This window comes from Eleginops maclovinus, chromosome 11 (assembly GCF_036324505.1).
Source record: "Eleginops maclovinus isolate JMC-PN-2008 ecotype Puerto Natales chromosome 11, JC_Emac_rtc_rv5, whole genome shotgun sequence".
In the NCBI taxonomy this organism is placed as follows: domain Eukaryota; kingdom Metazoa; phylum Chordata; class Actinopteri; order Perciformes; family Eleginopidae; genus Eleginops; species Eleginops maclovinus.
Genome location: NC_086359.1, coordinates 3666208 through 3690646, shown reverse-complemented (window position 1 = coordinate 3690646; position 24439 = coordinate 3666208). Strand labels below are relative to the sequence as shown.

Sequence of the window (24439 nt, the reverse complement as noted above, 5' to 3'; positions counted from 1 at the left end):
CCTACCTGTGCGCCAGAACAGAGGGGAAGGGCTTTGGAATACGTAGCAGTTAGCTTCACAAAGACGCATTTATCAGTCATAACTCTTCCTGTTCTTCTAACCTGAATTCAGAATAAGATATATTTGTATAAGTGATTAAAGATAATGGCAGCGAGGGTAGGACTGGCGATGAATCCGCCGCACACGACAGACGAAAGGGCTGTTTTCACGCAGCTGAAGCCGGTGAGGATGCCCGCAGCGGACGGCGTTGAGGAAGCGGCCGTGTTTGAGGACGTCAAACCCGGGGTGAGAATCTCCACCGAGCCGCTGAGGAGGGACGGCCTCGCTGGGTCTTTTATTATTCCTCCCTTCAGATACTTTAACAGACATTGTGGATGCAGGTTTTGTTCAAGTTCAAGATATTATATATACACACAGTTGTGCATTCTGTCTGTGAAAGGTAGCAGCTCACCTGTACGGGCAGGCAGGCAGGTTAAAGTCCTTTACACTCACCTGACATTTTAGAAAAAGCAGGTAAAGTTCACCTGGAAGCTGTTTAGAGCAACTATGGCTATAAAATGATTCAATTTAAACTTTATTTATACTTCTGTAATGTCAGGAAGGTTGGTTTAAGTAGCTTGAAGTTGATTTTCTGTTGTTTGTTAAGACTTTGATAGTATGTAGAGGTTGTATACGTAATGTGTCGGGTTATACAATATGAATGCATTGTGAAAAGAGCTGCAACCATGAGTCGATTCACATTCAATATTATTTGCTTTCTGATTTGTATTGATTTTAAAGCCGTTGCAAATACAAAAATGTAGAATTTCCCTCAATTTTCTTACATTTAAAGACCAAACGATTAACCAATTAAGAAATATTCATAGCCCTTATTGTGAAGAAAATGCCCTTCTGGCCTTTCTTTTTCTGAGTATTACACACACACACACACACACACACACACACACACACACACACACACACACACACACACACACACACACACTGAGCTTTCTCTCTGACGTACATGTGGGTTCTTGCTTATTTCCTGAAATGTTGATTCCCTACCTGCAGAGGCTGTCAATGGGGTTTGATCACATGGTGGAAAATCCGGTGTGCTAAATGTCCTTTTCTCCATCCATCATTCCTCTGTAGATCTGTGGGTCTAAGATAGGCAGTGAATATTTCTCAATCTAATGCCAGAAGCCTGAACATTTCAGGAAGTAACTCGTGTCATGTTTTAGCTGAGGATTGAGCCTCATACTGGCAGAAAGTTATTTATACAAAATAAATAACAATGCTTTTGGACGACCCCTCCACCTCGGCTCACAGCAGAGACATGACAGCTGCATTAAGGTCACATGTCTGGGGATTGTATGCGGGCCATGCACGGTCACAAGAAAAACCAGAAGCCTTCGTGCGGTGCAGGGTTTGGTCTGCTGCCAGGTGTTTGGTAAACAGGCGTTAGACCCTGGGAGCCTCCCTGCTCACAGCCCCCACTGGATCAGACGGGCTGAATGTGTTTGAGCTATCTTTTATATTTGTTCAGATGCATGGGGATATGAGGGAGTCTTTTTGTGTTGGACTCGTGCTGTTGGTTTTTATGCAAACATGGAGTGGTCACATGCTGGGGCTGCTTTTGAATAGGTTTTATTGGCATTGGTGTGATCGTAGGAGCTAACCAACATCTAGCAGCAGCTGAACCTTTCTATGTTTCTGCATGGCTGTGCAACTTCTCTTCCAAGTGGGCAAGACTGCGGACTAAGTGCAGGAGCAATACTCACTTTCACGGGAAGGGCATACATATATATCTTGTCTTTCTTGAATCTATGCATCTTGTCTGATGTTAAATATAGATCAACTGAACAGGATTCATCTTCTACATAGCTTTTATTCGTGTGCTTACATTTGAAATCAAACATCTTAAACAGGTATAACAAAGCTATAGACAGGCCTGCTCCTCGCTCAACACAACAAATCTTGTTTTGTGTTAAAAACCAGTGTTCCTTCTCCTGGCTGCAGATAAATGTAGGCCACAATGGTGTTCATAAACAGGAAGAAGTATTTTATGGCCTGATTGAAGTGGTATGTGTGCTTGTGGAAATGAATTACAATGAAAGGCCGCCTGATTAGAGCTCAGCAGTGCAGGTTTTAATTGTAAATCATTGATTTTAGCATCATAAGACCAACCCCTGTCTTGTTAGTGTGACAGTCAGCATGGTCGCGTCGAATAAACACTTTATTTAACATCAAAACATCATGTGATACGATCTCTCTGCTACGGCACAATTGATGGACTTTTGTTGTTTGACTGCTCAAGAAAAGAGGGCAACTTTTCAGCTGCTCGTTCTTCTGTTTGTCCTCGCTGTGACGCGCTTTGCTTGATGTTTTGCAAAACAGGACTTCGCCAAGAACAAAGCAGTCAGGTTAAGTATAGAAATAGTCGCCCCTCAGGCAAATGAAAAGCGTGACTGGGTTCACCTTATGTGCTGCTGATTCACCGTGAGATTCTCAAACACATTCCTCACAAATAACTCGGGTGTTTCTTCCACCTCTCTCTCCGTGTTATCCTCTTTCTCCTCCTGACTTGACTTTTCTTTAAACACTCCAGCAATTCACAAGAGAAAGTTAAAAATAAGTCTGCTTCTTGTCTCCCCCCCCCCCCCCACACACACACACACACACTCTGAGAAATGTCTCTGTGTCATTGTGTTTTTAATTAGTGCTAAGTGAGCCAGTGTCGTGACAGCAGTATGCCGCTCGACCTGTCTGAGCAGAGCCCGCATACACGAGCCGCCTCTGGGCGCGGGATGACAGGAGGCCTCATGAGAAAGCCTCCGCAGCAGTGAAAGGCTCCTAAAACACTCTCTGGTTCTCTCCCGTGTCGTTTTATCAGCATGTCAAAGGCTTTCTTTTGCATCATTTGTCAAAAGAAACTCTCCAGAAATGAACTCACTGATCTTAAATTATTAGTGTCTGAGAAGGCTGTGAAGTGTTTCAATCCTGTGGGTGTTTTTGTTTTAAACCGTAACGTAACAAGCTGTATTGACATTTTCCCCTTGGTTTAAAGACAGTTGTTGACTCTAAAACCCAATGTTATGCCTGCCATGTGGTGCGGATCTAATTGTTGAGAGCTGAGGAAGCGAAACTTAGAAGCAGCAGGCAGCTAAAACAAAACAATGAGCTAAAAGACGCTAAAATGGTAATGGAGTTAAGAGAAACTGCACTCAGGGGTAATACTGAATTATAATGATATCGAAAGACTCTTCTCTCCCTGATTCACTGGAGAACTCCCCTTGAGGTGTTTGGATATATTGAAAGTAACCCAGTTAGAAAAGCTCTGGTCAAAGGACATCGATGAGAACAAGTAAGCAGTCTTGATCGTGTAGTGCAGCAGTAGGGTTAGGGTTGTCTTGTCTGGGGTGTTTCGGAAGTCTCTTGGCCAAATGTTTCCAAACCAGTTAGGGTTCAGCTTCCTATGATATAAAACATTAAACATGACATGTTTGTTATTACAGTTGTAAAGAACCAGCAGCATGAAGGCTGACTTTATTTCAGTTTTGAGTCCATCTTCTTCCAAACAATGCATGTTTTATTCTGGAATTAATCCCCTCAGAGCACTAATGGCAGAATAAGTTACTGATATGAAACCTATTTCCAGATTCTTTTGTCGTTAAATCACCGAGAGGTTTCCCTGTTAGACGTTAGAGCGCAGACTGGGGAAGTTACAGAGTAACTTCACGGCACAGGGATCCAGAGGGTGCTGCCAGTCACGCATAATGATTCCTGGAGATCAATACTCAGATATGCTTTGTATCGGTTTGTTTTTTTTACATCCTGTGGACATCACTTGAGCTTCACATGTTCTCCTGTCATCTCAGCCTTGTCGTACATTTCCTCTTCTTGATGACGGACGTTGTTCAGGCTGCTGATGCTGAAATGGTTTTTGGTTTGACTTATGATTTGACTTCCAGAGCAGCTCGCACAGCTGCTTTGCATGTGAGCAAGTGTCTGCTTACAACCAGTCTCAGCTTGCAGACTCACACACTGATTGCTGATGAAGTGGTGATGTGAGGAAACATGATTGGAGTCAAACACTTGGGAAGATTGATCGAGTTCAGACTCTTTTATCTTCAAGCTTTCAATTTATGGTCTGGTGTTGGTCTCTTTTTCTGCTGCTGTCATTGATTTGGCATCACATCTTTGGACAAACCCTTCTGCTCTGTAATACTTAAAGCTGTTCTGCAAGTCAATCGATGGGTGACAAAAGCAGTATACACCAAAGAAACGTCAAAAGAACTTCAGTTTTGTAGTAAAACCTTAAATAAAATCTGCCTTTTACGTTATTGAAACAACGTTATTGGACGTTCATCAAGTGACTCGCTGTTCAAATAGTTTGGTCTGCTAAAGTCATCTCTACCCATCATTCCCGGCGGTGTCTCAATACCAGACAACACACACCGCCCGCAGACAGTGCTGATCTGCTGATCATAAAGCCTGTGGTCTACAAGACGACTCTCTGTAATGACTGCCACTGTTTACCCTTTTTAATCCGTCTGGGTAAAGTGCTCTGCTGAAGGATGACAAAAGGTGAAATCATTTTGTGGTGAGACACAAAGATCGTTTAATATCTCTAAACATGTTGATGCAGGGAGTGTTTGTCCACAACAAATCTCTCGTCTCAACAGGGTACAGGGTTTTTCATTCTTATTTAACTCTGAATTTATTAGCAAACTGTTTTCTTCATCAATTGTTTGTTTTCGAGTTATTTCTTTCTCTAAATGCTGTGATTCCTGCTTCTTAACCATTAATATTAGTGGTTTCTCTTTCGTTTACTGAGTTTTTATTATTAATAATAATAGATTCAATTTTGAACCGTTTAAACCATGATTAAAAGAGTCTTTGAACAGGTGTTGGTTCATGCTAAAGCTCAGCTAAAACCTCCATAAATTACTCATCACAACCAGCTGTAAACTCAACGTTTCCTGAGAAAAGTCTGGTATTTTTGCAAGTGGGACTACTGTAAAACTGTTCACATACATCAATCATATATGAAGATTTATGTGCAAACGGCATGTTGAGATAACCTGTAATAATTGATGGACACTGTATGATTAGTTTCAAATCATTTCTCTACTTTTTAAACTTCTAGACGAGCAAGAAGGACTCATTTATATCAGCAGCCTTTCTTCAGTTTTATCAAAGTGTATTTAGACTAACTTCATCCTGTAATTGAAAAGTGTAATCCCTCCTCACTGTCCTGAAGCCTCCATATCTGTCCCTCCATCAGCGGCTCATAAAACATCTCCACAGTCTCAAAGGTTTTGTTTTCGCCATGATTTCTGCTCGGCTCCCTTGGGGGCCCCCGGCACTATCAGTTCAGTTTTTTTTATTTTATGGAGATCCAAAGGCGAACGGCCATCGTTTTTCTGCATTCCTGAGAGCCATAAAGACAAACTGGTATGCAGACGCTGCCATTTGTTCTGCAATAAGCCGAGGGAAGGATGTAGCTGGGAGGATTTTGGGTCAGAGGAAGCGGAGATGGGTCAGAGGGCTGCTTTTGTACCAAGATGACTTCTGTATGAAGTGGACAGATGTGGTTTAAACTCCTGTTGAGGAAATTCAGAGGCTTAGCAACATTACCAATATTTCTGTGGGATATGCCAAAGCAATTGAGGTTAGGAGAGGCAAAGCCCGAAGAGTTTGTGCTGCTGGAAGATTCCTAAAGATGGATCAGTCAATGCATTTATAGAATATATGTGATGCAAGAAAATGTAATTAGGACTGCCCCCTCCTAGCTGACTAATTGGTTGAGTCGTACCTAGTTGTCATTGATTTATTTAGTGGCTTTTATGCCTTTTAACAGACTTATTCCTTACATTTATTGTGTTGCTTTTATGCAGAGAAACACGTACAAATCTGTCAATAACTAATTCAATGTCGACAGTCTTTGTGTTAGTTTGGCACAGCCCTGGTGATATACATCAATCATGGAATCCCCCTGAAGGCGTCGTATTTGTGCAGGCATTTCTATACTGTGCTCTGAATGGAAACCAGAGACTTTACGGATCAGGATGTGTGTCACTGTTAGTACATCCTCTGTGCCTTAAACATGGCTAAACATAAGGAGAACTTTTCGATGCATTTCAGTGTGGAAACTTCCACTCCATCCCATAAACTTGAGCAGAGCTGATAAGAGAGTTTATTGTCAGGCAGAAGGATTCATAGTGGAGCAGTTGTACATGTTCTCCAATTATTAACTAAGCCTTGGCCCGGAGATATTCTCCCTGATTTCCACGTAAAAATCATACTTCAGATCGTAGTTGATATACTGGTTTCCTTTGAGGTTGCCGTGCCTCTTGGGCAATGTGTTATGGGCCGCTAGCAGGGTCACCCTTTATTATCTAGGAGGTTAATAGGATGGACATGGCGGAGATATACTGTTGAGATTTGAGTTGTTTGCTCAGAAAGGAGAGGAAATGAACTCACTTCTAATGGTCTGTTCTTTTTGAAGATTGTTGCCTTTTTTTGGCTTTTCTTCAATTCAGGGACAGTTCATGGAACAAACGTGCTGTCTAAGACTTTAATAATGCATAAAAAAACAAGAATAGCATCAATACAACATTTTCGAATGCTTTTATTTGATATTCCTTGTTTTACCTTCAGCATATCTCCGACCTGCATGCAGACACATAGACGAAGATGTTCATTTGAGGTTTAAACGTTTAAAATATTTAAAAAGCCTTCCTTTGGAGGTCAAACTGGACATGGCTCTATGTTATAAACCCACAGCATCAACCTTTCTTTACATAATATCTGCAAAAAAGGCTTAATTTGACCATGGCGAGAAAGAGAGCAGAGACAGTGATGGACAGCAGGGGAAGTGAAGGGCGGCGCAGGGTTACAGCGACACAGGGCTGTCTGTGTGAGGAACACAGGAGCCTCAGTGGGGAGCAAACAGACAGAGAGGCTGTTTTTGTTTTGTTTTTTCTCTCGGTAAATAGCCAGGACTTTATTTTCAGCGAGTGCTCAGATTGCACTGAGGACAAGGTGGTGTGATTTCACCGGAGACGAATGATGGACATCTAATACAAAACACACAGCATTGCTTACAGAGACACTTCAGCATAGATACACACAGAGACGTGCAACACCTCAACAAAAAGTGCAATCTATGCTGTTGCAATTAATAACTGTGCAATATATACCTGGCTGCTATATCTCGATCAGGTTGTGTATTTTTTTTAATTGTGTAATTATTTTCCTTTTTTTTAATCTTTAATATATATATTTTTTTTAATGCATTTTTTTTTTGAACGTTTTTTTAATTTTAAATTTTTTATCTTTAAAAATATATTTGTTTTAATGCATGCTCTTTTTTAATATATATATTTTTAATATATATATATATATATATATTTAATATATTTGTTTTAATGCATGCTCTTTTTCTTTACCTTTTTTTCATTTTCAATTTTTATTTTTTAAAGCTGTGTTTGGTTCTGTTGTTGCTGCAGCAAATGTAAATGTCCCCTCTGTTTGACGAATGAAGGAATTCTGATTCTGAATTTTACTGAAACCAAGAATTTGCATCGACCCTGGAAAACTTTTGGCACTTTTGCAAAAACTAAACCTCCAAATATGATATCTGTTTAAAACAGCACACATACAGAATGAACATTAATAGTAAATTAAAACTCCACAGTAAAAGTATTGAGCTAACAATGAAATCAGAATGACGCATTCTCGAAAACAAACCACATGCACGTATGCAAAGAGCAATAACCTTCCAAAGTGTGTGTATGGAAATATATCAGCACATTATTACTGGAGGTTATGAGTGTGAGTAAGTGTGTGTGTGTGTGAGCTGTGCTGCACAATCAGGTGTTGAAACAGAAACTCTGTGCTGGTGGACTCGACCTCGAACCCATCAGCACCTCGTCGGGTCATTTGTCCCAAAATCAGGACTCCTCTGTTCCCTCTGTGTGAGGGTTTCTGGAGGGTCAGAAACTCAATCTGCTTCCTAATTAAGGGTCGATCCGGTCAGTGGGTTCAGACCTAATTGATTTAATGATGTGCCTCCTGTTTATCCAACTCAAAATCAGCTTGATGACACCAGCAGATTGTATTGTTATCGGACATGCATATTGCTATTTACACACTTCCTTTGTTGTTGTTTTGTCATTTTTTGAAGGACTAAAACAACCTAATCATTAAGACCCTTTTTTTAATAAGCAGGACCATTTGTTGATACTTTTTGTGATCGTTTTTCTGTTATTTTAGCCAGGTAAAAAAGAGATGCAGTGGGCAGTAAGCCCTGTATCAAACATGCATTGTACAAAACTAAGAAACATGCATGTTGTATTGGAAAGTTTCCTGACTGGAGCAGCAGCAAAATGTTCCTTCCTAATCCACTAAATCTTGATGACATTAGCCGCTGCGTTCACACGGTTTCATTATCGTCGTGTCTCAGATGTCACCGTGAGGATCATTTTTGTGTGGCAGGTCTATTTTTACCTGACAGTGTTGAAGTTTCGCTGCGTCTCTCTCATGCCTTCAGCCTTTGTTTTGGTTTTACTGGTTGCTTTTTTTCATGCCTCAGATCACCTCCATCTGCCACACCCGTGTGTGTGTGTGTGTGTGTGTGTGTGTGTGTGTGTGTGTGTGTGTGTGTGTGTGTGTGTGTGTGTGTGTGTGTGTGTGTGTGTGTGTGTGTGTGTGTGTGTGTGTGTGTGTGTGTGTGTGTGTGTGTGTGTGTGTGTGTGTGTGTGTGTGTGTGTGTGTGTGTGTGTGTGTGTGTGTGTGTGTGTGTGTGTGTGTGTGTGTGTGTGTGTGTGTGTGTGTGTGTGTGTGTGTGTGTGTGTGTGTGTGTGTGTGTGTGTGTGTGTGTGTGTGTGTGTGTGTGTGTGTGTGTGTGTGGTCTGCAGTAGAGATCCTTAATCTAACGGCCTGTGCACCTCTAAAGGAGAAAGGCTTTGCTTCATAGACTCTGAAAGACACACACACCAGTTAATCAGGATTAAGATCAGACCTTAAATACCTGCTATCTATTATCCAACACACTCTTCCACTTGTTTAGACTTGTTTCTAATAAAAAGTTCTCTCTGTATTTCCACAAATGCACTATATCCACACCTTTCTATCAGCTGCAACAAAGGTATATCTGATCAGATTAGTTTGACAGTTGCTTCTCCACAACAAAAACAACAACAGCTGTCTTCCGATCTAGCTTTTTGTATTGTTCGGTCTTATGCGGTGCACGGAAATATGTGGAGTCACCTTCAACATGAATACCGAGATGTTTTGTGCGAGATAAAAGTGTGTTTATGTGAAGAACAAAATGGGTTTTATACCCTTGCAATCACACATTTTTACGGATTGGGAGTTTTAGTTTGCATGTTGTGCAGCTACTAGACACTTTACTTTACAAAAAAATAAATAAACCTCATCCTGAACCGTCAAAAAGACTAGACTGAGAAACAAGCATGCGAAATACAAAGGGGGAAGACTTGGTATCCTTTCCTAGAGGTTTTAATTCTCTGCTACTTCCTCCTCTTCTTCACCTATTCTGTGTACCTTGTCATGTCACAGCCTCCTTATCTCCATCTGCAGCTCATTAGTCTCTCAAAATAATTACAGCATTTAAACAAATACTCTCTCCAGGTCGATCTTAAACAAATACGGTGCCAAACAGGAGCCGTGAATGAATCGTCAGAGTTTTTTTCCCAGATAACATCCAGGATTGGAACAGGAAATGTTTTAGAAGAGATTCATCAGGTGGTAAACTAGTAGTCTTGAGTTGTACGAGGTGGGCTCACTTCATTTCTCAGGTGTAGATCTTAAACATGCAAAGAAATCTGGGGGAATGACTTAGTGAAGAGCAGGTTGTTTAAATTAACTTCTCATATCGCCTGGTCTCCACCCAGGGGTTGTCCTGAGTTGTGGTACACATGTTGACCTCCTCTGATGTCCTCTGTTTCTCTTCAGATCCGATTAGAGCTGGACAAATACCTGCCGCAGGTCAACGGTCCTCTCCTGAGTAACCTGATCGACACCGTGGACAGGAAGTATCGACGAGACAGCGCCTCCGTGGTCGACGAGTTCTTCTCGGAGGACAAGAGCGCGGCCCCTTACAGCCTCAACATCAACCTGTTCCTGCCCAACACTACCCACCTCCGCACGGGCCTCTACCGGCCCAACAACAAGACTCTCACGGTGCAGCATATCAAGACGGAGCCCGGGCTGGAGGTGCCCTGCTCCATCACCAACTCCAGCACCCAGGCCCTGCCCGACTTCACCTCCGTCTTCAGCGTGCCGCCTGTGGTCAACAATGTCTTCATCAAGCCAGACATGAGCTCCGGGGAGGTGAGTGTGTCCGCTGCATCCCAGCACCAGCACCAACACCAGCACCAACACCAGCACCAGCACCAGCACCAGCAGCAGCAGCAGCAGAACCTGGACAACGAGCTTCACATCGGCCCCCCGGCCCCTCAGTCGCAGGTTTACCACATGCCCCTCACCAGCTGTGCCGACCTCACCATGACTCTGTCCCACAGCAGCCCGCAGGCACACGCCTCTACGAGCGGCAGGACCATGCTGAACCTCGGCAACGTCGCATTGCCCGCCAACAACGGCAGCTACATGATGGCCGAGCACCAAGCACAAGAGCACCACGGGTACTACCACGCCTCTCCGTCACACACGGCACCACACAGCCTGCCCCCATCACCTCCCAACTCTCAGCCAGGGAGTCCAGACACTCAGGCGGAGCTGTTGAGCTTACCGCCTCATCTCCAACAGGCCTACCAGCAGCGCGTGGGAGGATTGAAGGTGACGGGGCTGTCTCCACATGCCATGCTAATGACACACGGCCAGGGTGTCCTCACAGGCCCCAAGTACAACCGGCGGAACAACCCGGAGCTGGAGAAGAGGAGGATCCACTTCTGTGACTTCCCAGGTCTGTTTTAGTCCAGAAATGCAAATGTTTCCCTATTTTATGAGACTTTTTTTTATGGAGTGAGATAGTATTTCTCGCTTGGTGGCAAGAAAACATATGTGTTTTTATTAGCATGTAATTAGCAACCAGCTCATTCTACCAGCTGCAGGACAGTGTCTCCAAAAGTGAGACTTTATTGGCAGCATGCTGGTATTTAAATTGAAGACGCTTCATCTTGCCTTTTTCAAATGAGCCCTGCAAGAATTCCGGGGCTTCATCACTGTTGTGTAAATAAGCTCCACCACCAAAGCAAAAGCACAAATGTAAATCTATCAGTAAAACACTGCCTCTCTTTAATATCAAACAAACAATCACTGGGTTGCCAACATTCTTTATAACTCACTGCAAAAACACTTAGTCTTTTATATTGAGCCTTCTTGGGTTGCCTAGCAAAGGTTCTGAACATGTGGTTGAGTTGTCCTGCGATTAAGTGCCATTCCCACTGTGTCACAGGTGAAAAACAACTCAAAAGACAGCACTTTTTCTGCTTGTTAACAGCTTTATGGCCGGGGTAAACTTAATGTCAGGTGAGCCGGGATCATCCATCTAACTCTGTGATTTCTTTTTCAGGCTGCACCAAAGTTTACACAAAGAGTTCCCATCTGAAGGCACACCAAAGGACGCACACAGGTAAGAAATCACTCCTCTGTGGAATTAACTTTAAGAGGCTCTATCTACATGCAGTTCAGTCGAATTGAAGCAGCTATTGCCAATAAGCTGCTTCAGCGGTATGCATGAATCAGCACAAAGCTCCATTAAACACAGTTGGGGATAATCTGGCTGATTTTAGTTGGTACTCACCTACCCAAGCAGTGCAACAGCTGACTGGGTTTACCTTTAAGAGCTTTAGTCACTGGCAGATGTCTTGTCTGATATAAAACAGTAAAGAATACAACTTTATATCCTGTTATACGGAGAAAAACTGCACTATTGTGCACAATGCAACCTCTTTTTAGACAAATGTACACCTGTGTCCTATTTATTTATTCTCTGTCCACATATGCAAACTTGTCTCAGGATTCAAAGCAGCGGCGGTTCAGTCACAAGCTTTCCACCGTTACCATTTAACTCTTCAGCTTATTTATTTTGATATTGTATATTTTGACCCGATGCCAGTTTCGATACACCCAGTAACTATAATAGAGGCGAAGAAAAACACAATGAATAGGAAAAACATCCAAAGCAACGATTGGTTTGCTCAATAGCTTTTTTGTTTTCTCTCCGTTGTGTTTATACATGCTCATACCTGTCCTCTGAGATCTCCAGAGAGGGAGAACAAAGAAGGAAGGGAGGAGGGGAGGATGAAGGAAGGAGGAAAAAAAGAGGGAAGACGTGCTGTTAAAGCAAAAGGCCAAACCAGTTACTCCTGCTTTTCAGTCTCTTTTCAGAGGATGCGAGAGGAGGAAGGAGGGGGTTTGCAGAATGCTGGTTTCAATGTGTTTCCCTTCTGTAATGTGAAACCTGTGGGTTTCCCAGCAGCCTGGATTTTAGAGATTTACTCATGCGATAAAAAGCTGCAGAGATCCTCCAGTGACGGGGAGAAACACATGAATGAATGTGCAAATAGAAACAGATCGTTCTATGGTCATAAAAAGATAAGTGGAAACTTTATGGCTCCCGGTGGGGGAAGTTGTTGCAGCACAGCAACACAAAAGAGTAACAGACATATGAAGTGAGAACAGAACTCAAACAATACAACAGAGCTGTAAGAGAGAGAATTGTGTCGACACTATTCACTGACGGCATGTGTCTGAACTATTGTGCTTCGTTTTGCTGCTCATTGAATGCGTCTTACTGACTGACCACCACTGAGTTGAAATGAACAGGATATCCATTGGGCGTTTGATTCAAAACATACTGGCTTTTGACAGCCCCAAAACAGAGTTATGGCTCGATGCAACTACTAAGGTTTAATGTCTACACGTTTGTCCAGTTCAACAGTCGGTCTGAGGACATAAATCTGACTGCTTCGTGTTTGTGCAAAAAGTGAACGCCCTGGTTTACTCATCCTGGTCAATCTCACTAAGAGGCTTCACCTGGCAGAACCAGGCTTGCCTATTCAGTTTTTTTTAATCCAGCTCAGGATGAATCATTCGTTTAGCATGTTCAGAAACATTTGGCCTCATGCAAGAACATTTTTGTTTTCTTATCTTTACTTTCTCTTACGTTAGATCTTCAGCCTTTGTCTCTTATTACTGTCTTTAAACCCTGCACACACACACACATGGTGATCTGGATAGATATTCATCTCTTAACACCAAATCTTATCTCTAAAACTGAAACCTCAGTGTTGTTAAGGGTCAGTCCGTAACTTAAGCTGTGGAATACCTCAAGGCTCTGTCCTGGGTCCTCTTTATTTTCTCCCCACTATACTGTTTTCTTGTAAACATGTATATAAAGTATATATCTGCTCCCTGAACGTATCTTTATAAAGTCATTTGTAAACTTATCTTAAGCCTATTTGTTTAACTCTATGCTAAAGAAAGTAGGCAGGATTAGTAGTCGTTGCATAAAAATGTTTGTTTTTTTCCAATTCTCTTACTTGTGCAAAGCTATTCATGCCTTATCTGTTCCAGCAGTGATTAATGCAGCTCACTGTTTGCCAGCTTGAGTGTTAGAGCCTGTTCACACCTTCAAATCACACATGCTGCAGCCAGTCTCGTATCCACAGCAAATATAACAGATAACATCATCCACATCGTAGACTCTGTACATTGCTGTAAAGTTGATTTTAAAACGTTTCTTATTGCCTGACAGTCATAGAAAGACCTACTGATAAAATACACTGCCCGGCCAAAAATGAGGTCACACACTCTAATATTCGTTGGACCGCCTTTAGCTTTGATCACGGCACGCATTCGCTGTGGCATCGTTTCCACGAGCTTCTGCAACGTCACCTTTATTTCTGTCTTGCATTCATTTTTCGCCAAGATCTTGTATTGATGACGGGAGATTCAGACCACTGCGCAAAGTCTTCTCCAGCACATCCCAAAGATTCTCCATGGGGTTCAGGTCTGGACTCTGTGGGGGCCAACCCATGTGTGGAACTGATGTCTCATGCTCCCTGAACCACTCTTTCATAATCTGACCCCGATGGATCCTGGCATTGTCCTCTTGGAACATGCCTGTGCCATCAGGGAAGAAGAAATCCATGGATGGAATAACCTGGTCCTTCAGTATTTTCAGGGAATCAGCTGACCTCATTCTTTGGGCACATTGCTGAACCTCGACCAGACCAACTGCAGGCAACCCCATAGCACAGCCCCCACAGTCTTGGGACCTTTTTTTTGGCCGGGCAGTGTATGATACAATCTTTATGTTCACATTTAATATTTAAAGGCCAATACAGGCACCAATGGTGTTTCAATATAAATATATATCGGAAAAGCAATATCCATTCACGATATCACAGGCCCAAAACCCCAAAGACATTTAGATAATAACAGATAATCCACACACTGAGGAGCTGAAACCACTTCATGTTTGCCTAAAGAGGACAATATGTGGGCAATAACGTCTTTGTAAATCCTTCTGCTAATCCTTTCTGCGTGTGTGCATACACATTCTTCTGTGGAACAGCCAAATGTTTTCATGCATGTCATCATTCTTCACAGCAGCATTTATCTACATGTTTTATCAACACGATGTCAGGCAGTGAAACATCCACCCCACTAAAGTGTATTCAACTCACTGATTCTGATTTATGTCTTTTTGTTTCCCTTAAGGCCATAGTGTCAGGAAGTTGCATGTGGGTGTGTGTGTCCGAGTGTGTACTGTATGTCAGCGTGAGTGTGTGTCTTTATAAGTATCAGTTTCATTTTCTTTATTTAAGATCGACTACTTTTTGAGTTACTGATTTACAATTTCAGAGATAAATCCTCTTTTAGTTTTTCTTAACAAATCCAGTCGTGCTGACGGCAGTCCTCAACATCAGAGGGTGTTTCACTCTCATCAAGTGTGTATGTTTATAAGCTCCTTAAACCCTACAACCCGAGACTTTTGATATAAATGTGTGTGTGCTAGCTCTATTACCGGTTTAGTGCGTACCCTGCGTCCCACACAATGCATGCTGGGACGTGCTCATGCCTAATGCTCAGCTGGCCTGCACACGTTTGATTTATAAAAGACTACTATACTAGACCTTTTGTGCTCCAATCCTACCAGATCCTGAAGCTGTTTTCTATAGGCAGACAAACAAAAGATCTCTGGTAATGAGAACGTAAAGAAAACAAAGATGGAGAGTGTTTTATCTTTTACTCTTCCCTTATCATACCACGGAGATCTGTATTTGTAGTTCCTCGGTATTGTTTGTTTTGCTCTGGAAAATAGCATTACCAAGGCTGCTAACGGTAGCATGTTGCTAACAATGTTTTCTTTTCAAATGGTCTTGAGTAAATGATTAATACTTTGATAGCCAAGCTGCCTTTAATCCATGCCTTGCGCCTCAGTTTATGTGCCTGTTTTTGCATCACTATCTCCCACCGGTGCAGAGGGTCCAAACTTGACCATGGCCTCGAAGCCGTCTGAGCTTTGCACGTTGTCTTGTAGCAACTGTGTGTTAGTGTGCGTACGTGTGTGTGCACCAGTGTGTGTGTAAAGTGCTATCAGCCTGATTAAGGAACCCTCCAGCCCTCTTCACAAACACTAACGCAGCTGATAAAGCTAAGAGGTCTACACACAGTTTTATGGGCGTCCAGGAGAGCCTGCAGTTGTTTGCTCTTGGACTCAGTAAAAGCGGGCAGAGATGTCATAAAATGTTTTTATCATACTCTGAGGTTTTATACAAGACTGAGTCATTTAGGGAATGCTTTATAACCGATTTGAACATCTGAAGACATTAAGGCTGGGTGGAAACATTTTTTTAATGTAACTGGTGTTATTTTACAGATTGCTTTTAGAAAATGTAAATATGTTAAAGAAATGTTGGAACGATTCTTCAATCAGCCAGAGTAAGACCATCAATGAAATGCCTTCATTTGAAATGTAAAGTCACTTAAGATTTAGGGAAACATACAAGTTACTTACCTATGAAAAAGCACTGACCTGTATCTGTCTATAATCCGTTATTCTTTTAAAGTATATATATATATATATAGCGAAATCCGCAGCAACCCATAAGGGGTTAATACATCTTCCTGCAGCGGGTTCATGGAGTCAAAGAGACTTAAAGCCCCCTATAGAGTCAATCTATAAGCTCCTTACAGAGTACACATCAGCGTGCAACAAAAGATTATTTGTCCCAGTGATTAATGTGCTGTTACGCTGTCTGAGTGTTTTGTTGTGTGTGTGTGTGTGTGTGTGTGTGTGTCCATTATGACGTATTCACACTCATTAGGTTGTGTGTTTGAGAAAAGAGACAATAGTTTGCCCCTTTTTTATTCTGCCACCTGATCAAACAGGAGACGAAAAATGAATGTATCCATATGTGTGTGTTGGTTAACGTGCTTCTAAATGTCAAGAATAAATTCCTTCTATCTTAAGATGTGGAAAGAGTGGAGGAGGAGGAGGAGGAGGAAGTAAGTGCAGGAACATAAGTGTATTTTGTTATTTTTAGTCAAGATTTGCTTTTAATGAACCAACACCCACACAAAGCTCAGTTTTCCCCCTCGTCCCAGCTCCTAAAACACTTCATGAGGATTAAAATTGAGAAAAAACACCTGACTTTCAGACAGGACTTGCTATTGGACAGAGACACTTTTAGTCGCTTCACAGCCAACAGGTAAATCTTCCCCACTGTAAAGGGAGGTGATGGATGGATGAGCAGGGGTAGGTTTCCCCCTGACCTCTTGGCAGCTTGTTTAGGAACACACACCCCTCACGTGTGTTTGCTCGGTGTGTGTGAATGTGTCGTATTTCACCTGCCTGTTTTGCCGGTTCTCGGGGATAATAAGTCTCCGAGAGCCGGCTGTGCTTTGACCCCGACAGCGCAGCTATAGAGCAAAACCAAACACACCTGCAGCTCGAGAGCCTTGTCTCTTTACACGGAGACATCAGTACTCCACCTCTACACACACACACACACACACACACACACACATCAAGAGCAGTTAACTCCAGAAACAGGATATCATCCTGATTGGAGGCTGGAGTGCCTCTGGTGTGTGTGTTTGCTCAGGTTTTAGTGCTGCAGGATTAAATAAAACATCTAATCGTGATTATATTGACTAATTTTGCATTTTTACAGTAAATTGTATTTTATTAAGTCTGTAAAATACTATTTGGAGGCCAGATTATCTCAGCAGTTCCATTCAAATGGTATTTTAAAAAATATATCAAGCCTTAAACAAGTGTTGTGCAATCAAATGAAGTGAATAGTGCACTGCTTTCCGGTGTGTTCCTGTAAGTCGATCCAATCGTGATCACTTTGGGATGTTTGAACTGTAAAAACAAAAGACATTTGGGAACTTGTGGTAGTTTTTGAAGTAATAAGTTTGCATAAAAACTCACTTGAACTCAAAAACAGTTTTTCTGCTGCCCTTATTTTGTTTTTTTTCCTATCTCCCGACCCCTCCTCTGTGTGGTCTTTGGACCCCTCACACCCGCAAATGGCTGTCACCGGGTGATTGATGGCCAATAGCAGAAGCTATCTAATCAGCGCTAACGAGGCCCGCGCTGGTAATGAGCACTTGATGACCCAAGGAGCCAGACACACACACACACGCACACACACACACACTCCCTCCACACACACCATGCTGATAAAAAAAAAGCCAAACACAATTTGGAAATAAATTCACTGTGATCATAATTTCATTACAACAACAAAAATGTGTTTCTAGAGATTATTTTCTGGTCTTTTTTTTGAAGAAAACAACATCCCTTCTATCCTGAGAAACATCCGATACTCGGACATGATCTCTTTTTACTTTTTCCTCTGGAAAAAAACAAACCCCTGGAATGCTTGGTCAGAGTTTTATTGTTCAGTTATCTCTCTCTCAGTTTTCTTTGTGCTCTTGTCTTGCATTGATTCCCTGACATTAATTTGGACTGTGCCATGAAAGATGACATGTGTCCCCCCCCAGTTGTTTGCACGGCAACCTATTGAACAGATCTTTTTGTATCTGTGTTGATGATTAGCTCACTGTTTGGCAGCAGCACGTAACGGCAGAGCAGAGAAATGTCAATGTCTGGGTGGGGTGGGATAAGTGCCGTGTTAACATTTACCTGGCTGCACTGCTTTGAATTTCCATTTTACAAGTAAATACCTACTTATGCAAAGTCCATTCAACTTCTGTGAGTGCTTAATAACCCTCATTTCTGCAAGTGTAAGAGGAAAAAAACCACAAACCCTCAGGAATAATTACTGTGACATTTCCTCTGGGCTCAGTTCAGCCTTTTCCCACATTAAAGGTTTAAGTTACAGTACAGTGGAAACCCCCCCGGGCATTTTGACATTAACACCAGTGAGTTATGCATTCAGATATTAGAAGTTAGTCAGATATAAGCTTCTGTGCAAACGTGCAAATTTCTTCCCTAACGAAAGTTGCTTTTATGATAAAATGACTCCCTCACAGAGAGTTGATCAGTGAATATTAGAGGATAAAACTGCAACACACACACACACACACACACACACACACACACACACACACACACACACACACACACACCGTATTTAAAAGCCAAAAATGATCTATTACAAATAGATCAAGCTCCCTTTCATCACATGTAAATCACACACACACTTAGTCTGCTAATGACAGATGTAACCGTCAAGTAATAAGGTGTGCCAGTGACAACAACTTGAGCTGTGATGACACACACACACACACACACACACTCACTGCGGTTTCTGTACCTGTACCTCTCAGGAATGTAATAATTAAGCATTATACATGTTTTAATAGTTTTGTCAATTAAACAATTAAGTCTCTTTCAATCAAGTATGGACGTGGAAATCACCTGAAATGAAACTTTTATATCTGTGTGTGTGTGTGTGTGTGTGTGTGTGTGTGTGTGTGTGTGTGTGTGTGTGTGTGTGTGTGTGTGTGTGTGTGTGTGTGTGTGTGTGTGTGTGTGTGTGTGTGTGTGTGTGTGTGTGTGTGTGTGTGTGTGTGTGTGTGTGTGTGTGTGTGTGTGTGACCATGGGATTTTATCTGGCCGCAGAGCTTCGTGGAATTGAGTGGAGTGTTTACAGGAGGGAGGCGTGAAACCACAAGCACACACTCCGTCACCCACACTGCTAACGGCCATTCAAACAGCTATAACGATTACACACATTTACCAAACACAGCTACACACACTGTAGACGCACACACACTTTCTCACTCGCACTTGTATTGAGGTTTCATTGTGAAAGGACGTTTTTGACACCAGTGTTATGGATGTGGGGATTTGTTTTGTCCAGTTGTGAAATCTTACCAATCAGGATGCATCTGATAACTGATCAGTGAGGAAACCTGAAGGAAAACTCGCTCTTCCTTGACAACGGTGACTAGTAGTATGTAGATTTGATCAAAAATAAAAGGAAGATAGTGGGAATTGAGATGAGTTATCCATCAAACAAGTTATTGAAATTTCCATGACAAGGACAATCCCTGCCTGGCTGGAAGCTACAGTTACTTGTAAAAAAAAACATGCTTAGCGAGAACAAACATAAGTCTAATTGGCATTGCCTTAGAACTACATCTCTTTTTCCTGGATACTAACAGGGAGTTAGTAAGATCAACTCGTGTGTCGTCACTCCAGAGCTTTCAAATCCCTAAAGCGTTCTTTGATTTATCAATCCCACGAGTCCCTGGGAAAAATGTGGGTGGATAAATGATTAGGCAACTCTCCCCCTTGTCTTAAAACTACGGCATAGATTTCTGTGAGTAAGGCACTCTATGCACTTCGGCATTTTGGTCAACCGGACACCGATTGCGTGAATGAATCAGGGCGTTGCTGGAAGTTAAACGTTGTAAAACTGCACTTCAAAATACTTTTTAAAGATGTGGTTTTTTTTTTTATATTGTCAATATATTTCTAACCCCTCTGCCGTGTCCTCCCTCTCCTCTGCAGGTGAGAAGCCGTACCGCTGCACATGGGAGAACTGCGACTGGCGCTTCGCCCGATCGGACGAGCTCACCCGGCACTACCGGAAACACACCGGGGCCAAACCCTTCAAGTGCATCGCCTGCAGCCGCTGCTTCTCCCGCTCCGACCACCTGGCCCTGCACATGAAGCGCCACCAGAATTAACATGTGGATGTACAAACCATCCCAAAATCACACTCACACCGCAGGATCCAGACACCTGAACTCTACAGACACAAAATCATCCCTGGGCAGCCGGGGTTCCTCTGGAGCTCCATGGTGACTGAGAGTAGGCTGCTAGGAGAAAACAACAGGGAGTCCATGGTGGAAATCTGAAGGGAAATGGAAGAAAATTCAACATTCAAAGCTAGTTTTTAATAAAAGTACTGGTTTATTTAGAGAGTTTTTACGCCATTGGGCTTAAATTGCATGTATTCTTCCAGACTAGTAGAAAAAAACTATCCAAAATTCACATGTTTATTTTACACACTTTCTCTATTAGATTTCTTCTAAATTGTCTAAGAATGAGCACTACTGAATGCCCCATTTAACACCTTTTATATCTTCCGGTCTAAAGTAAGTAAGCGGGGAAGTGATACCCTTTAGTTGTTTTTTTAGGCTCTATGATAATCAGCCGTGTGTGATTCTCACTTCTTCTGGAAACAGAGGAAGTGGTTTTCTGGCAGTTGTGACACGGCTCGATTATACGCAGTATTTCTGCTATCAGTCAGCACTGTGTTTGCTGAAGATTCAACACCAGAGCTAATGATCTACCCGGGACTCAGGGATGATTTTCTGATCTAAAACACACACATTTGGGACTTCTTCTGACCTGGAAACACTTCCTCACAACATGAACTGTCTGTTGTCCAACACATCTGCCACTGGTTCAGTCTTTTTATCATTTTGAGGTTTGAACTTTAAAGGACATGTTCGTCCTGCCTTTGTAAATACTTGTTTGTGTGCGTGCGTGTGTGTGTGTGTGTGTGTGTGTGTGTGAATACTATGAATGTATTGAGATTTATACTTGACTCTTTTCTTTTTCTTTTTGTACATCAGATGTTGTAATATTCCACGAAGTGATTTAATAATGACAAAAAAGAAAACTGGAAAGAGTTGATGCCTGTTGGGCTTGTTTCGGCACAGGTAATACCTGTCGATCTCTGAGAGCGCAGCGATTTGCCAATGTTTGTATCCCTGATATTACCTGTTGCCTGGGCGACCGGCTCCTCTGACGACAGTTTGCATGCAGTTTCTATTCAGCGCTGCCCCCCCCTCCATGTTTGTTCAACACTTGAACTAAAGACAGACAGAGATGGGTGGATAGACCTGTTGTGTAATCGTTCCAAATGTACAGTTGGTAGATTACCCTCTCACGGATTGTCCTGCTGACTGGATGAACGCTGTGCACGGCGTTAATCGTCCCTTAAAGTATACATATTTTCATCCAGCTCTGGGATGCACGCGCATTGTTGTGCAGTGATGTGTGCTTGTTAAACGATAGGGGGGGGGGGGGGACATGTTGTACAAAAAGGATTCACTCAGACACCATTACTGTTTTAGATTAAATAATTAAATTACAACGAATGAAACTAAGTAACTAACTCCCAGTATGACATCTCTCTTTATACAAGGCAAGCTACTTCTACTACTTCATTTCCTCTTTAAGAAAACGGATTCAAAAAATGATTTTTGTCTGTGTAATAACTGAGTGATCTATGCAATTTATTTAAAAACAAAATCAGAAATTCATCGGTTTATAGGCTGAAATACTTCCTTAACTTGGCAGTGAACTGTTGTATGGTTAACCGATATGTTTGCCTGATGTTGACTTCTCTTCTCTGTTTGAAGCACTTTTAAGTCAGAAAACACAAGATCTGTTGTTCCAGTAATGACCACAATAATACATAATGCCTGCAGGATCATAAAGGATCATAAATTGCTTTATTGTAGGACATTTCTGCCATCTACCTGCTCCACCTACTGAACTAACAGCAGGAACGTCTAGTGAACGGTTTCATTATCGCCCCCTACAGGCAGAGACAGTCATCGCTCCTGCAGTTGCACCACCTGTGAACCACTGGTGATGTTGCTGTAGTTTGTTTCCTCTTAAATGAAGTTAAAAGCTTTTTTTTTCTGGCACTTGACCATCAGGAAACAGCGCTTTCATACAGCCATGCAAATTCATTTACAACTACAATTCAGATACAGAAATAGTGGTCGTATTTGCTTTCCGTTTGGCCGCCTCATCGTCCGTCCTTTTTATTTAAAGCTTAACATGTAAGGAATTAAACCTGGGAAACAATACCTATTTAAATAAAGTGCCTAATAAAGTATACTGCTTGACATGGAGCAGATTATAATGTCTACGTTGATAGTTTTTAAACGTCTGATGCTGTTCGCTTTATTGCCACTAGGGGGCGCAGGTTGGACTGGACTGATACTGCCTGAGATTTTAGAGATGTTTTGGTCCTTTAAATACACAAACTTTAGGAGCAGAAATTGGTCATTTATTTAACTCTAATATATTTGTGATGCAGGAACATTTAGACTGTGGGTCTCACCCTGTTCTCAAAAAAAAACAAGCGTTGATTGACACCCTGTTATTTCCACACTTTGTCCTAATTTAACTCTCCAAGGAAGCCATGTTCTCCTGCCTCTCTCTTGCAGGGGGTGCTGACCCCCCCACTGTGTACATAACTGTAGTTTAAACAGAAGACTTTGTAAATATTTGTTTGGTTTTATTTCCTATTATAATATTAATATTTGTTCTTCTTTTTTTAACTAATGGGATTTTAGATCAGTTGTTTGTGAATATGTGTTTAATTTTGTTTTGATACTTTGAGAATTTATGTACAATTGATAAGAACAACAATGGTGTATTTACTGTTTTCGGTTTGTGAAAGAAGCCGCAATGAAATAATAAAAAGATTCAGAAAACAGCAGCACGTTGTTTGCCAGTTTCGTTGGAATTTAAAATGTGTTTATGGGTCTTTTTGGTTTTCTAATATAAAATGTAAAGGACATTTCTGTAGCTAACGTCACAGGATATTACATTTATCCCAATTACTAAAAGGTAACCTCTCCTTTGTCATCCTTTCCTCAGAGATTAACCTTTAAAGTGAAAGTCTTTGGTTTACATTTGAGGAACATTGGAAATGTAAAAACAGAAAGCTTCATGATGCCAAAATACTTCTATCAGGAAAGAGACCTCGCTGATATGTTGTTGCTTTTTGCTGCAAAAATCCCAATACAAACACTTGAATAGCCCCTTTTTTTTATCAACCCGTCCTCAAAGTTGAAAAATGCACTAAAAGCCCAACTCAGATTTATTTTACTTCCACAACACCGAACAATTGGAAGGCGGGGTTAAAGGAAAATGCACTAGCATATATCACTTGAGTTTCTACTTCATTTCTTTGCTTTTTTGGCTTCATGGGTAACCTTCATGGGCACTACAAAAGACTATTATGTGTCCAGTTTTCTTTATTTATCAATGCAGGAAAGAGGAAGTTGACCCAGGATCTCCCCAGGCGACAAGTAAAGCCAGAAAGGGGCGGGGCTTATGAAGGGTCACCTGTGTGATACATTTCCTGTCTTCCAAAGATTTATTTTGCATGACACTGATAACATCCTATCTGTGAGGAGATAATAGATCGGGTCAAACATTTAGAAGGGAATATCGACAGCTTTTTCCACAAAAACTCAGAGGAACTGTTAATGATTCCCTCACATCGACTCCTCCGATGCGTTATGGCTCTGCAGGTCGAGGAGCCCTGATTGTGTCGGCGTGACGTGGCAGGTGAAAGGTAACGCCGCCGGCAGGACGTTGCTGGGGCTGCGTGCAGCGAGACACACGAGATCCTGCTGGGTTCACAGGGGGGTAATAACAAGAAGAATATAAGGTATGAAAGCAGAGAGGGTGGAGACGCTGCTTTAACTAGCAGGGAAAGTAATCATTATGTTTGTGCCAGAACGCTTTCAGCAGAGATTCGCTTCACCGTCTGGGACAACGCCCCTTATGATAAACACATACTTTACTTTATGTAAGGGTCTATATTATCTTTTTATACATATTCAGATCATGAATGAACAAGAAACAGTGACTCGTTGAACTTTTTAATCATTGTTTTATTTTCACCTCGGTGTTTTCCCCGTACTGTCCAACACCCTGAACCCTGCTAACACAAGTGATCAGTTCCTCATTAAAGCCTTGTTCAATCCCATTAACCATTATTTCAAATACTATGTCAAATCCATGTTTCTGAAAGACACTGTTTTAGATTATTCGTATAGCCAAATATCACAGTGTTTCAGTGGGCTTTACAGATTAAAAACAACACTGTAAACAATCAAATTACAGCAAAATGAAAAGACTAAAAGGACATTATAAGACAAAATAGTGAGTAAAAAACAAATAGAAATAAAAATAATAAAATAGGATTCAACA

General features: G+C 41.8%; 1 protein-coding gene across 1 annotated transcript; it reads left to right on the top strand.

The window, feature by feature from the left end:
* On the top strand, positions 1 to 22934 carry klf5l (Kruppel like factor 5 like). Its single transcript, XM_063895255.1, has 4 exons — positions 1 to 285; positions 9967 to 10936; positions 11546 to 11605; positions 19976 to 22934. The coding sequence occupies exons 1-4, from the start codon at positions 145 to 147 to the stop codon at positions 20152 to 20154; spliced, it is 1350 nt and encodes a 449-aa protein (XP_063751325.1). The 5' UTR covers positions 1 to 144; the 3' UTR covers positions 20155 to 22934.
* Positions 22935 to 24439: the final 1505 nt, after the last annotated feature.

What these genes read in the sequence shown, in the direction of transcription:
- klf5l (XM_063895255.1), top strand. Translation starts at nt 145, where the DNA reads ATGGCAGCGAGGGTAGGACTGGCGATGAATCCGCCGCACACGACAGAC. An exon ending in CCACTTCTGTGACTTCCCAG is followed by an intron (nt 10,937 to 11,545) that starts GTCTGTTTTAGT and finishes TTTCTTTTTCAG; the next exon opens with GCTGCACCAAAGTTTACACA. An exon ending in ACACCAAAGGACGCACACAG is followed by an intron (nt 11,606 to 19,975) that starts GTAAGAAATCAC and finishes TCTCCTCTGCAG; the next exon opens with GTGAGAAGCCGTACCGCTGC.